The sequence below is a fragment of the Felis catus genome, chromosome C1 (genome assembly GCF_018350175.1).
Source record: "Felis catus isolate Fca126 chromosome C1, F.catus_Fca126_mat1.0, whole genome shotgun sequence".
Taxonomy (NCBI): domain Eukaryota; kingdom Metazoa; phylum Chordata; class Mammalia; order Carnivora; family Felidae; genus Felis; species Felis catus.
This window is the reverse complement of record NC_058375.1, coordinates 151,592,619-151,606,615: the sequence shown is the minus strand read 5'-3', so window position 1 is coordinate 151,606,615 and position 13,997 is coordinate 151,592,619. Positions and strand designations below refer to the sequence as shown.

General features: G+C 37.7%; 1 protein-coding gene across 6 annotated transcripts in view; it reads left to right on the top strand.

Moving 5' to 3' along the window:
• KCNH7 (potassium voltage-gated channel subfamily H member 7) overlaps positions 1–13,997 on the top strand; it is a 646,875-nt gene that overhangs the window by 618,364 nt on the left and 14,514 nt on the right. For 5 of the 6 annotated variants that reach the window (XM_045033871.1, XM_023259396.2, XM_023259395.2 and 2 more), the window contains 2 exons: positions 2,875–3,138; positions 8,880–9,048. In XM_045033871.1, the coding sequence (XP_044889806.1) occupies positions 2,875–3,138; positions 8,880–9,048 (433 nt within the window). The remainder of the gene's footprint in view (positions 1–2,874; positions 3,139–8,879; positions 9,049–13,997) is intronic. The other variant, XM_023259397.2, reaches the window with a different exon arrangement.

Here is a 13,997-nt window from a genome sequence, read left to right as displayed (position 1 = left end):
AGCCATAAATAAATTGTCTTTTCAACTTTCATTTTATATGATAAAATGTGAAGTTTTGACTTGTCTAATAAGGAATAAGAAAATGTTGTTGCAGTTAGGTTGCATTCAAGAAACTTGTCCATGTGGCCTGTGTTCCAGGAAGCAGCTGGTTTATTATCCAATGGCAGTGAACCCAGAATAAATGTGGGGTAATTCTCCTTACATATTGGAAAAGTTCAAAGATACCTAACTCTTGCTTCTTCTCTCATGATTCTGCTTTTCCCTGGAATTTTTACTATAGGAGTTAGAGACCATGTATATAAAGTAATTTGTTCTGGGGCACCTGGGTGGCTCAGTTGGTTAAGCGTCAGAGTTCAGCTCAGGTCATGATCTCACAGTTCGTGGGTTTGAGCCCCGTGTCAGGCTCTGTGCTAACAGCTCAGAGCCTGGAGCCTGCTTCAGATTCTGTGTCTAAACTCTCTCTCTGTCCTTCCCCTCACTCTCTCTCCCTCTCTCAAAATAAATAAACATTTAAAAATTAAAAAAAAAAAATTTAAGTAATTTGTTCTGTTTTACAAGAGAACAAAATAATGATCCTTCCTTCACCACATGTCGCAAATACTTGTCCTGGGTTGAAATCAGCAAGTTAGAATTCAATTAAAAAATATGATGAATTTGTGCCTAAGCATCCAAAATCAAGTCATAGTTAAACTAAGACCGAGGCCCAGGTAGTAGGAAGGACAGAACATTTACCATCTGGGAGGATTTGAAAATCCACAGAAAACTCCAAGACCTCTGAAGCCAAGAAGACAAAATGGTTGCGTAATTTGTGAGGTACTTTCATGACAAAGACCCATGTTAGCATTATCCATACTTAGATTGGAGGCATGAGAAGTGATGGTTAATTCAGTTTACCTTTGAATATACTGGAAAAAGACTCCATGCAAGTGTTTTTTAAAAAGGCATTTTCAAGAAGATGAGAAGCCAAGCCAGAGTTGACTCAAATCCCACTGCTGCCCCAAACTGCACCTATCTGCTGTACCAGAAACTGATGCAATTCACTAAGCAAGTGTGAGGACAATTTAGAAAAGGAAAGCTGTTTTGTTTTTTTTTTTTTTTTACTTCTACTAGCATACAATTGGAAACAATTATTATTTTTGAGGAATGAAATATGTTCATAAGATGGGGAATGTGGATCAAATTTTCAGGAGGGGAGAAGTTAAAACCAAAAAAAAAAAAACAGAGGGTGAGATGACAATAATGAACTCTAGAAGTTTAAGAAGGGTCATGTCCGTGTCACTGGAGAGAAAAGAAAATGCTGATCTGAATACTTACAGGCAGTTAGATTAGCGCTTCAGTGGGGAAACGCGACACCGAGAAACCAATGCTGCCCACAATGCTGGAAACCAGAACGATCTGTGATCTTCTCTGCTCAACGATGAAATCATTGAGCAAATGTGAAATCTTAAATTAAGCAGTCTGGTTTTGCCACATTTAACTTTAATTGACAGGACATAAACTAATTCCTTAATCACATCAAGTTGATTTTTAAACTCTATTCATTTTTTACCTTGGGCTGCTTTCTGGTTTCTCAGATTTTATTTTTTTTTTTTTAATTTTTTAAATGTTTATATTTATTTTTGAGAGAGACAGAGACAGAGAGTGAGTGAGGAGGGGCAGAGAAAGAGAGGGAGATACAGAATCTGAAGCAGGCTCCAGGCTCTGAGCTGTTAGCACAGAGCCCGATGTGGGACTCAAATCACGGTGAGATCATGACATGAGCTGAAGTCAGACGCTGAAGCGACTGAGCCACCCAGGCGTCCCTGGTTTCTCAGATTTTAAATTATGATATATATATTTTTTAAAAAAAGGAAAAATTCTATGTTTAATTTCTATGCCATATAAGAATTTTAAAGAATCGTTGGTAGTTTATCTGGAGTGGCCTTAAATCAGTTCATTTGGCCTCTTCCATAAATAAGAGAGTAAGCAATCAGGCATTAAGTAGATGGGGACACCGTCTTAGCCATTTCTGTTGAAAATACTATACTTTCTGGAGTTGTGTTGGTTAGTTATTAACCATAAGCAGATGGAGAATTATACTGTCTCCCCAGGACACTAATGGAAACAAGTTTCAGGATTTGTCTTTTTGAGCTTTTCCTGCTGAAATATGTTCTAACACAACCTTCAGGGCTAAAATTATCCTGACATTTCAGTATAATACAGCCAATATGCACTGCTGGTTTTAATGTAATTAGGTAAACTCACCTTAATTACTATATTTAAGCTTTATATTCTTTGCAATATGCCACAAGACCAAACTACCTGGAATGTCAAGGCCTTTACATACATTGAACTAAGGTTGAAATTCATCCCTTCAGCCTTTGCTACGAGGAGGCTTCCTGTTTTGACCTTTGCCATGCGTGAATGGCTGCCACATGAGAGAGCATGAAGGCTAAAAACAAACAAGGTGCATAGTCGTGGTATTTTAGAATTGGGACATATTTTCCCTCCCTATTCCCTTTCCTTAAAGAGATAGTGCACCAGATTTTAAGAATACAAATGACCGTTGAGCATGTGTAAATAAGGTTATGTTATCGTTTTTTTCTGAGATATAAACATTATTGCTATTGCAGATATTCTTTTAACTCTGAAACAGATATGTATTTCACAAAGATACTCTAATGTCCTTTGAATTAAAAAAATTCTCCTTAGGTAGCTACATTCTCAATGGGAAAAGGAGAATGAACATCCTTTCTGGTGGTTTTAAAGGAAATTCTATGTTAAAATTATTTAAAGGCCATAACTCTTAAAAAGGCAGTTTATGTATAGTTAGACAGTATAATATGCATAGAGTCTCACATTTGATTATCTTCTATAAAATAATTTTTTTGATAGATTTTGGCAAAGGGAACAGTACAAATGGTCCCGAAGACTCTGTAGATACCATAAGACATTATCAGAGTTCCAAGAAACACTTTGAAGAGAAAAAAAGCAGATCTTCATCTTTCATCTCATCCATTGATGATGAACAAAAGCCTCTCTTCTCAGGAATAGTAGATTCTCCTCCAGGAATAGGGAAAGCAGCTGGACTCCATTTTGAAGAAACAGTCCCAACCTCAGGAAGAATTCACATAGATAAAAGAAGTCACTCTTGCAAAGGTAATCAAGTTTCTCAGGAGTCACGTTGTCTCCCTTTAGTGCTAATTGTAAAACGGTGGCTTTTCACAAATCAAGAACTGTACTGACACGTGTTAATTTAATCTTTTTCAACTTCATGAAATATTTGCAGAGTTCAGATCTCAGATCATCTACGAAGCATTTGTGCAATTCTGGAACAGTGTTAATTATTTCTAAACATTGATAGTGTAATAGGTTTTTGTGGCAGTGAACTTTAACATAATGTCACGTAGAACATTGTGGGAAGGTCAATTGTGCTTCTAAGAGAGAGGAGGGACTAATGGGTATTTTAAGAGAGCTAACCAGTTGATTTTTATATGTACCCTCTGTACCTATTCCTCACTCCCAAGTCAGCCATTTTATACCATGAAAAGCCAATGCAGTAACGCTGTAATACATGCCAAGAAGAATTTGTTTATAGGGAATTTGAAGAAATGGGAAGAAATGCCCGTAAATAAAGTATGTGCTTTATCCAACTCATTTAAACACATTTGTTTAACATCTCTACCAGAAGGAATATGGGGGGGGGGGGGTGTAGAAAATATGCATGAGATGGATAATAATGCTTAATTAATGTATGCCGATTTGGTTCTAAAGGATGGGAAACTTAGGAAAACTTGAGAACTATCACATGGAAGAACAAATAACTTAGCATAACAGGAGCTAGAGCTACAGATGTGGTTAAATCTAACCTTTAAGTGGGTGCAAGAACAGGCGTTTGGGTCCCAACCTGGCTCCCTTTATTTCTTTGCTTTGTTCACTTGCCCCCTTTATGTCTTTGAATAAGTGACTTGACAGACCCCACTAAGGCTCAGCTTGCTCAGCTTTTTTTTTTTAAGTTCATGTATTTATTTTTGAAAGAGAGAGCAAGCAAGAGATAGGGAGAGAGAGGATCCCAAGCAGGCTCCGCACTGTCAGAGCAGAGCCAGATGTGGGGTTTGAACACATGAGCCTTGAGATCATGACCTGAGCTGAAACCAAGAGTCAGATGCTTAACGGACTGAGCCACCCAAGTGCCCCAGCTTGCTCCTCTTTCAAATACAATAACATTTTCTAACCAACAATAGTTGATTGCAATTATTGAACAGGAGAACATGCATAAGTTACTTTCTCTGAAATAAAATCCCTAAATCAGTCTAGTATTGTCTCACAGGTTTTATTTCCTAACCTTTTAATTTTGAATGTATATATATAAAATGCCTATACAAATAGAGCTATAAAAATGTAGAAATAAAGAATGCGTAGCCAAAAAAATCAAAAGAATGTAACAGAATTGAAGGAAAAATAGGATGCTCTTGGCCTGGCAGGATAGCAAAATTATGGCACCAGGTAAATAAATATTGCGTATCATTGTCACCATTATTGGAAGTGACTATACCTAGCAATAATCGTTTCATTGAATTTTGGATGTTTAGGCTTTACATCTTTCCCTATCGTGTATCAAATCAGCTTTTGCCATGACCCTGTGTTGAAGTAAGCTAAGAATATATGCAAATGTTCTCTGGACAATTTAAAATCTTGATGAAGTGAATGAAAATAGTACCTCATTTATCACAATGGAAGAATGGAATATTCGATGTGATTACCAAATGTCCCATTTTAGTTATTTATGAAATCAGATTCTGGGAAGTGCTAAAAATAGGAAAAGGTTGTATCATCGAAGTCAGAAGTTCTGAAGAGCTCACTGAGCCATCTCTACTTCTCCAAAAGTCAGCATCATGTGGACTTGATTTTTTAAAAAGTACTTTCCATTGTTTTCTTCTTGAGTTGTAGCGTCTCAAGTGAAAGGGCACTGAAGATATATTTGGGGGACTTTATTTGACTTTATCATGACTCTTGCTGACAGTGAATTGTCATGCTCTTCATCTTGTATTTTTCTTGGCCGCTTCTTCCAATTATTTTTAATTAGCTATTTTACGTGCATAATAAAAAAAGTATTCTAACAAATAATCTTAATATCCCCAGATTTTTAATTTTCAGAAATGTACAATTCAATCCCTATTCAAGTCATAAATCATTACCTTGAATGGAAATACATAGCTAAATATTCATGCCAATTGAATAAAATAATTGATGGCCTATAGCATTGTGACACATGGTTAACCTGGTTAATTAATGTGATCAACTGATGGAGAATTCTAAAACTTCATTCACTGCAAATTTTATTCCCTAATGATTTTTTAAGGGGAAGTATTATGGAATGTTTGAGAATTTGAATAATACGTAGGATGTAGCTGTAACTGCTACAGTTTGAACTACTAAATCCCCGCAAATTTTAGTTTTGTCATCAATAGGAAGTTCCATTTACTCACATTCCTGGTACTTATGCTGAATCCCACAGAAGAGCACCTTTTGGCAAAACTAAGAAGAAAAAAAGCAAATTAAGTGGACTCTGACCCTACTCAGATTGAGGCCAAAAGTTAACTCTAGAAATATCGTGTACCCAGAGCAAAGTGAAAGTTTACTTTCTGTTCATCCATTTCCAGAAATGCGTCTTGCAACTATAGCAACATTTTCCAAGGCAACCAAGTGCAGATTCTTTCTGAGCTATATTTAGAAAGTGTCTACAAGGATGTTCATTTTGATTAAGACCACTAACCAGGATTTCCCCTTTGAACTTTTTTTCTATGTTACTGTTAAAACAAGCTAATCATGCATAGCCAGATTTTAATAAAAAAGTAAATTACAATTAAGGAAGCCTTTATCTGATAGTTTACACTTTATTCATTTCTGCTGAGAAGATAATCAGTTTTTTTCTTGAGCAGTAAAAATATATATATAATCATACATAATTTATTGCATGCGATTCACCATTGTTATTTAAAAATCAATTTATTATACATGATTTGAGAATGAAAGAGCTGTTAAGCACAGGCAGAAATTCTATACGCTCTCTTGGCACAAAACTTCTGAGCATAATATGTAACTTCCATCTTATCGATTCTTACTGTCTTCTGTAAAGATTCCTCCTAGCCGGCTAGCAGGTAGCTAGACAGAGACAAGGATTGGCATCCCCAAACCATTATATGTGTGCCCTAAATGTTGGACATTGCTGCTCCAAAATTGAAAAACTGGTGTACTAAGACATTATATTATTGTTTTTCCTTTTAAATAGAGTCACAATTCTGTGAATGGCAAATCATACTTTTCAGTGAAAATCTGCTGATATATTATTACCCAAAACTTCAGCACTGTCATTTTTCTAGGTTCATTTTCCTTTTGTTGTGTTTGGTAAAATATCAAAAGAGATCATATACTGTCCCTTTAAAAGAGAAAACAAAACACCAAAGATCTCATAGGCTAAGAAGCCTTAATCACAAAGAGCCGTTCTGGAATGCTTAACAAGCTCTATGAGATCTGTTGCCCATTTCAAGAGAACAAGGAACCCCGACCTTCTATTTTTCTAATGCTGTCTTTGAAGATGCTGATTCCCAGGGTACCTGGGTGGCTCAGTTGGTTAAGCGGCCGACCTCGGCTCAGATCACGATCTCACAGTTTGTGGGTTCGAGCCCCACCTCGGGCTCTGTGCTGACAGCTCAGGCCTGGAGCCTGCTCCAGATCCTGTGTGTCCCTCTCTCTCTGCTCCTCCCCCACTCATGCTCTATCTCTCTCAAAATTAAATAAACATTAAAAAAATTTTTTTTGAAGCTGCTGCTTCCTTTGGTACAGCTTCACCCAAATGAGACAGCAATTGTAGGCCTCTCATTAAGAGAAATTTCTGTGTATTCAATGATAAAGAGATAAGGATAGAAAAAAAAGCATGAAGAAAGAATACAGAGATCTTTCTGCTCCTTAAAGAGAGGGGATGCTTCTGAGCTATCTGACTGTACTTTTGGAGAAACTGCAGGAAAGGGACTACAAGAAGCCCTGCAAATCCTGTTCCCTATTTCTAGAATCATACCTAATCTTCCCAAATCAGTTACTTTCTACCCATTTTTTTAAATAGCTGCGGATATAAATTCCTTAAGTTTATATAACTTTTGTTCGCATTTAATCATAGCTAGTGTCCAAAAAAAAAAAAAAAAAGAAAGAAAGAAAGAAAGAAAAGAAAAACAAAGTTTTTCTATCAAACCAAAATCACTTTCTATAATTCAAATCTATTTCCATGTGAAAATGAAGACCAGTTTTAGATACTCTTTTCCTCCTACCAACCCTCCCAGTGAGAAGATGTCACTTCTTCTTTATCCCTGAAATAAACTCCCAGCTCCACGAGTAATTTTTCATGGGCTTTATTTTCCAACCCTTTAATCATTTTATATGCTCTCTTGTGGAATGTAGAGGGTAAGAAAGCAGAGCAAAAGTCATCAAAGTATATGGTATAAATGAGAGGAAAAGTAAGATATTACATCCGTCCTCAGATAGTGATAACTTGCAAGCACAGATCGTAAGAGAAGCTGTAAATTAAAAGATTAGTCAACAGATGAATCTCTGTACGAAAACTATCAGAGCCTTGCTACCAAATTCTTCGGGTGTAGGGCCTGTCTTCTTTGCCTTAAATTCCTCCACATTTAGCAGAGTGTCTGGGACACAACAGAGACTGAGAGCACTTGAAAAGTGGACTTGAAGAGATAAGCGGTATGTTTCAAGTATAGAAACATAAAAATATTCTAAATGAAAGCGCCACAAGAAAGCATATTGGAAATTAACGTGACTATAGTAAAGGGCAGTGCAGAAGGAGCTACAAGGAAAGATAAAAACATGTAGTGGGCCTACAGGACATTTAATGCGCTTGCCATCTTTAAGGGCTCCACTATGAGGTGAGTTGCCCCAAGGGAATCCCCTGAAGCTCGGCACTTTTCTGTGGCTTTCTCCTTGGGCCCATTCTGAATCACACAGTATGCTGATTATCCTGGGAGAACGGCCCTAAAATCTTAAATGCAAGGCAAAGCAGTACAGGCATACCTCAGAGAGATTGCAGGTTCAGTTCCAGACAACTGCAACAAAAGTGACTATCACTCTTTAATGTGCAATAGCATTTTGTTTAAAAAACAATGTACAGTCCCTCAGTTACAAAATACTGTGTTGTTGAGGTGTGTCGGTTAAGCATCCAACTCTTGATCTCAGCTCAGGTCTTGATCTCAGGGTCATGAATTCAAGCCCCATATGGGGCTCTGCCCTGGGTGTGAAGCGTACTTAAAAAAAAAATGCTATATTGCTAAAAATATGCTGAAGTTTATCTGAGCTTTCAGCAAGCTGTAATCACTAGTTATAGTTCACCATAATAAATATAATAATAATGAAAAAGTTTGAAATATTGCAAAAATGACCCAAATGTGGCACAGAGACACGAAGTGAGCAAATGCTGTTGGAAAAAAAAAATGAAGCCCATAGACTTTTGCTCATCGCAAGGTTGCCACAACCCTTTGATTTGTAAAAACCGGGATCTATGAGGTGCAACAAAGCAAGGTGCGGTAAAACAAGCAAAATATGCTGTTTCTTCCCAAGTAATCTAATTTGTCTAATCAGAGACAAAATCACGTTCAAAACTCTTGCCCTCCTGTATGTTCATTCATATGGAAATGGACAGAGGAGGTGGCAGGCAGGGTGAGGGTAGGGCTCAGCTACCAATTGGTTGTGGCCCCTGGACAGGTCCTTGAATCACTCTCCTGGGTCTTTCGGCTTCTACTCTGAGGTCCTTTCCTGCTTATCTTATAGAAGTCTCTGTATTATTGAGGCAAAGAGGCACCCAAAGAAGTTGACATCCATCTTGCTATTTCCCACAGATATCGCTGACACCAGAAGCTGGGAGCAAGAAAACGCGCAGACTCAGGCTGATGAGTCTAGCCCCTCAGCACTTCAGCGAGCTGCCTGGGGGATCTCTGAAACCGAAAGTGACCTCACTTACGGGGAAGTGGAGCAAAGATTAGATTTGCTTCAAGAACAACTTAACAGGTACAAGTAACGGCAAGGCAAAGAGAGAGCATCACTCAAACCCTTGGTGGGGTCTAGCTTTTCTCCTTGTAAATAGCAAATTCCTACTACCATAGTCTCGTAGTTTTCATATATGCTCACTTATTTAAAATAAGACTACAAGTTGACAGAATTATTAATCTGTGTTGCAAGGAGCATTTATTTAGAACACGTCATGCTCCTGGCAACATAGATCCTATTTTTTCTTTACTTGTCATAAAATTAGTATATCACCCACACCAGCTGCTGAAGAAAAATCCTTTTTGTCCCTCAAAATAATTCATATTTGGCTTGTTTACTAACACCCTCTTTTAATCCTGCTTTTACACTTTTGGTTGTTTCTGGTAGCTTAGTTATGTGTGATGGCATTTTTTTTAAGTATAGACAAAATTATTTCAACATTTAGATATTCAGTCAATATGTGAAAAATGTATTTGAATCAAAAATAGCACAGCGCTGAAGCCCAGATCTTTTCCATTTTCCTTCCGTCTTTGATCTATACCCTTTTAAGATGAGGCATGAATTTTGGTTTTAAGGAGAATGGAATTCCTTAACGCAATCTGTGTAGATTTAGTAAAATCAAACTGGTCACTAAGTCAGGAAAAAAAATATGTGATTGAGTATGATATCACTGCTTTAGTTGTGCTTCACGTGGGAATTGACCTTGATTCAAAGGTAGCCTCTGAATACACCACCAGGCAAGGCAGTGTTCATAGACGAAAAGCTTCATGGCTTAAACTAAAATGCTCAAATCACACAATTTACTAAACCAATGTAGAACATACAATGAGAGGGGCGTCTGGGTGGCTCAGTCGGTTGGGTGTCCGACTTTGGCTCAGGTCATGATCTCGCAGTCTGTGAGTTCAAGCCCCACGTCGGGCTCTGAGCTGACGGCTCAGAGCCTGGAGCCTGCTTCAGATTCTGTGTCTCCCTCCGTCTCTGACCCAACCCCGCTCTCACTGGGTCTCTCTCTCAAAAATAAAAAAATAAAAAAATAAAAAAAAATTTTTAAATTGAAAAAAAAAAAACATACAATGAGAGTTGAGGAAAGCTAGATGAGATACTTAACACATTTCTAATAAGTGCACGCGCTGTAAAAGGAACACACTACCCGAATCCTGATTTATGACATGTTCATATATGCTGCATCATCCTGCCCTGATGTGTGGTGACTAGGACTACAGTGGCAGTTTGCACAAAGCATCCACAGACAAAAAAATCTGTTCCAGTGACACACACTTGCTCTATCACGGAGATGTAAGGCTGGATATGCTGGCCACAGCCGTGGCTCTCCAGTTGGTCTGCTCAACAACTATGTATTTTATTTGCTCTTTGTAGGTAAAGCCCATGTGGAGCTGGAGTGAGCCTATGCTGTGTGTCACCACTGGATGGCCAAATTTGGGGGTGACAGTTGTCTGTCCTGAGTTGACTTGAGAATAATTTCTTGTTTCTATCTCTGTCTCTGTAAGCCACACTCTGGTTTGTTACATCCTATTTCTGTTCTATCTTTGGAAGGTCTTACAGGTTACCTAGCATGCTGTCTGTATTTAATACACCTTATGAATTCTCTCCACGTTTAGCAAGCTACTTACTCATTATCTATACTTAACTAACACGTCCTATGAGTTTTGCCTACACCACATAAGCTCCTGGTTTACTAATGACTTGCTTAATGTTTCCTATGTGCTTTATCCATTATATCTATCTTTCATGGGTTTTTTTTAATGTTTATGCCAGAAATGAATACGGACAAACAATACAGTAAGCACATTAAAATGCGTGTACACACACATATACATTGCCACAAAAAAATAAATTAGGAATTAAAACAGACAAATAGAAAATCTACAGATTTGTAAATTCAAATAAATTTGTTCATTTCAAACAAAAGTACGAAAATATTGCAGGAGCTAAAGATTTATTTTGTAGTCTGTCTTTTCATGGATTTTAGTTGAATTTAAAACCTCCTGGTGCTAAGGTCCGTACACCATTTTCAAGTGCCAAACGCAAGTCTTATAAAATTGAAACATACCTGAGAAGATTAAAGTATCGTGTCATTTACTTAGGGTCAGCAATCCCTAATTCAAGTATAAGAACTTGCCATGGTAATACTTATTATTGGTCAGAGAAGCATATTTAGTGGCTTAATTAATACATTTGCTTTTTTACTCGCCTTGCCTTGTTTACCAAGTCACATTGATCCTTTAGCCACAACATACACAAAAATATATACTGTACACACATAAAAATTGGTATGTGTGATCTCTGGACTTGAATTTTTTGATTCCTGTGACTTAGGGAAAATAAGTGTCCATTTCTTTACTGCCAGGACATAAAATGTGTTCAATTTGTTGAGGGGATATAAAAATGAGTGAATGAAAAAAAAAATAAAAATAAATAAATAAATTAATTAATTAATTAAATAAATATGAGTGAATGAATAAGTGAATTGACAGTGACAGCGGTGATTTCTTTACAAAATACTTGTGGTTAGCCTAGATTAAGGTCATAGCTCTGCTACTTAACTATGTACAGGGTTTATGGTTCTCTAGCCTCAGTTTCTGTCTTTGACTCATACACACCTGCAATGGTATTTAAGGACTAAGATATGATATGTGGAAACTGTAGATGCTCACACAGGGAGGGGTTGTACCAGCAGCTAGGTGAAATCTGATGAACAATGAACTCTACTTTATTATTGGTGTTCCTCCTGAGTGTATTCTCCTAGTTTATTTATATTTACTTCCTTTAGTCCTTTCTTCAGGATTAAAGTTAAGGTGTTAGGATCCCTTTAGTTGCCTTTTCAGGGGTACCAATCATCGCTGCTGAGATAAGTCGGAGATTACTGAAAACGTATGTCTGCAATATGTCCCGGGGCCAAAAGTATAAACTCTTAAGGGCACACCCATCGAGGAGCATTTGATTTGCAATAGCCCATTAGTAATAATAATTTTTATTGTTATCTTATTACATTACTTATTATGATTTTTATATGAAACTTTTCATCTCTAAAGTACAATTAAATTTCTCCTAGGGCGCCTAGGTGGCTCAATAGGTTAAGTGTCCAACTATTGATTTCGGCTCAGGTCATGATCTCACGGTTCATGAGATCAAACCCCACATCAGGCTCTGCCTTAACAGCGTTAAGGATCTGCTTGGGATTCTCTCTCCCCCTCTCTCTCTCTGCCCCTCCCCGACTCATGCATGCACGTGTGTGCACTCTCTGTCTCTTCATCTCAAAATAAACATATTTTTAAAAAATCTATCTTGGCATCTATTTTGACATAGTCCCAGCATCTATATGTCCTTTGATCTACTTCTCACTTTGACTTACTTCTATTTCTCTCCAATATTTTCAACAAACATTTTATGGCTTAACTCAGCTTAGCCTCTTTTGGATTTGAAATCCAAAATATTACATTTTTACTGCACTGGCGTCTCCAACATCTTTCCTCCACTTTACTCTCGAAGGCAAAAGTATAAAGAACAAGTTTGAAGAGGGTAACTCAGCTCAAACTTTGACTTTGAATGGGAATCCTGGGACATTTTCTGGAATTGGGTCTGCCCTGTTTAGCTTCAGCGTTCTGTTCGAATGTAGAACTGTGAATCACAACCCCGTTTGTCTCCTTCAAATATTCATATTAAGCAAACTGTGCAATAAGAACAGATATAAATGGGTCTATCTTGAATCAGCTTTGCTGCTACCACTTTCCTGCTTTAATGACCATTAAACTATATGTAGGGTTAAAGGTTTACAAAAGGAAGGTTCTTACATATTTATATATTATGTCTACAGACATACATATTTAGGGCAATAGCACTTGATCCTAAAACGGGGCTTCTCAAACTTTATTGTGAATGGGAATCGCTTGGGGATCTTATTAAAATGCAGATTCTATGCGCCTGGGTGGCACAGTCGGTTAAGCGTCCGACTTCAGCCAGGTCACGATCTCGCGGTCCGTGAGTTCGAGCCCCGCGTGGGGCTCTGGGCTGATGGCTCAGAGCCTGGAGCCTGCTTCCGATTCTGTGTCTCCCTCTCTCTCTGCCCCTCCCCCGTTCATGCTCTGTCTCTCTCTGTCTCAAAAATAAATAAAATGTTAAAAAAAAAAATTAAAAAAATAAATAAATAAAATGCAGATTCTAAGTCCCGTAGATCTAGAACTCCATTCTAACAAGCGCCCAGCTTTGACCACACTACAGGTAGGGAGCTCTGGAGCATGTAAAAGCTTTTAATAATGATTTCATGTCTTACAGATCATCCAGAGCAATTTACGTGTGTGCCGTTAGTATGGCATTGAGCATGTGCTTCACCTAGTGTTATACTTATGTACTTCCTTCTTTTTTCCTTCCTACGTGGTCAGCTTCTCTCAGCACCTTAGACTAAATTCTACGTATATCATCATCATGTTCTCCTTTTCACCTTCCTGCCCAACAAAGTGCCTGGTATATTGTGGATCTTTAAATAAGTGCATGAACGCATTTACTTTATGCAGCTGAATAGTTATGTTGATGTAGGAGAGAAAAAATATTTTTCCCTCTACCCTTCTGAGTTCTTGGCTAAGACCCTGTAATTAAAGAGAGATTAACAAGAAAAAACAAATAAGTTTATTTAACACATTGCCCTCATGTATACATGGGAGATATACAGAGGAAAATGAGTAAATCCCCAAGGTCGCTTAGAATCCGGGATTAGACACCACCTTGTTAAGGGAAAGTGTAGGGGGACATAGGCCTCTTAGAGGAGAGTAAATGATTTTTAGGAAAGGTAAATGGACAGTCAGAAGAAGAGGTAGAAGATATGGTAGTTTGTGAAAAAGTTTGTCTCAGTGTGGTGTCGGCTTCCAGTCTTTTCTCTTGTGACAAGAGCCAATCTTCTCTTGCTGATGAAATACCAGAGGAGTGAATTTATCACAGTTGAGTTCCTTTTGGAT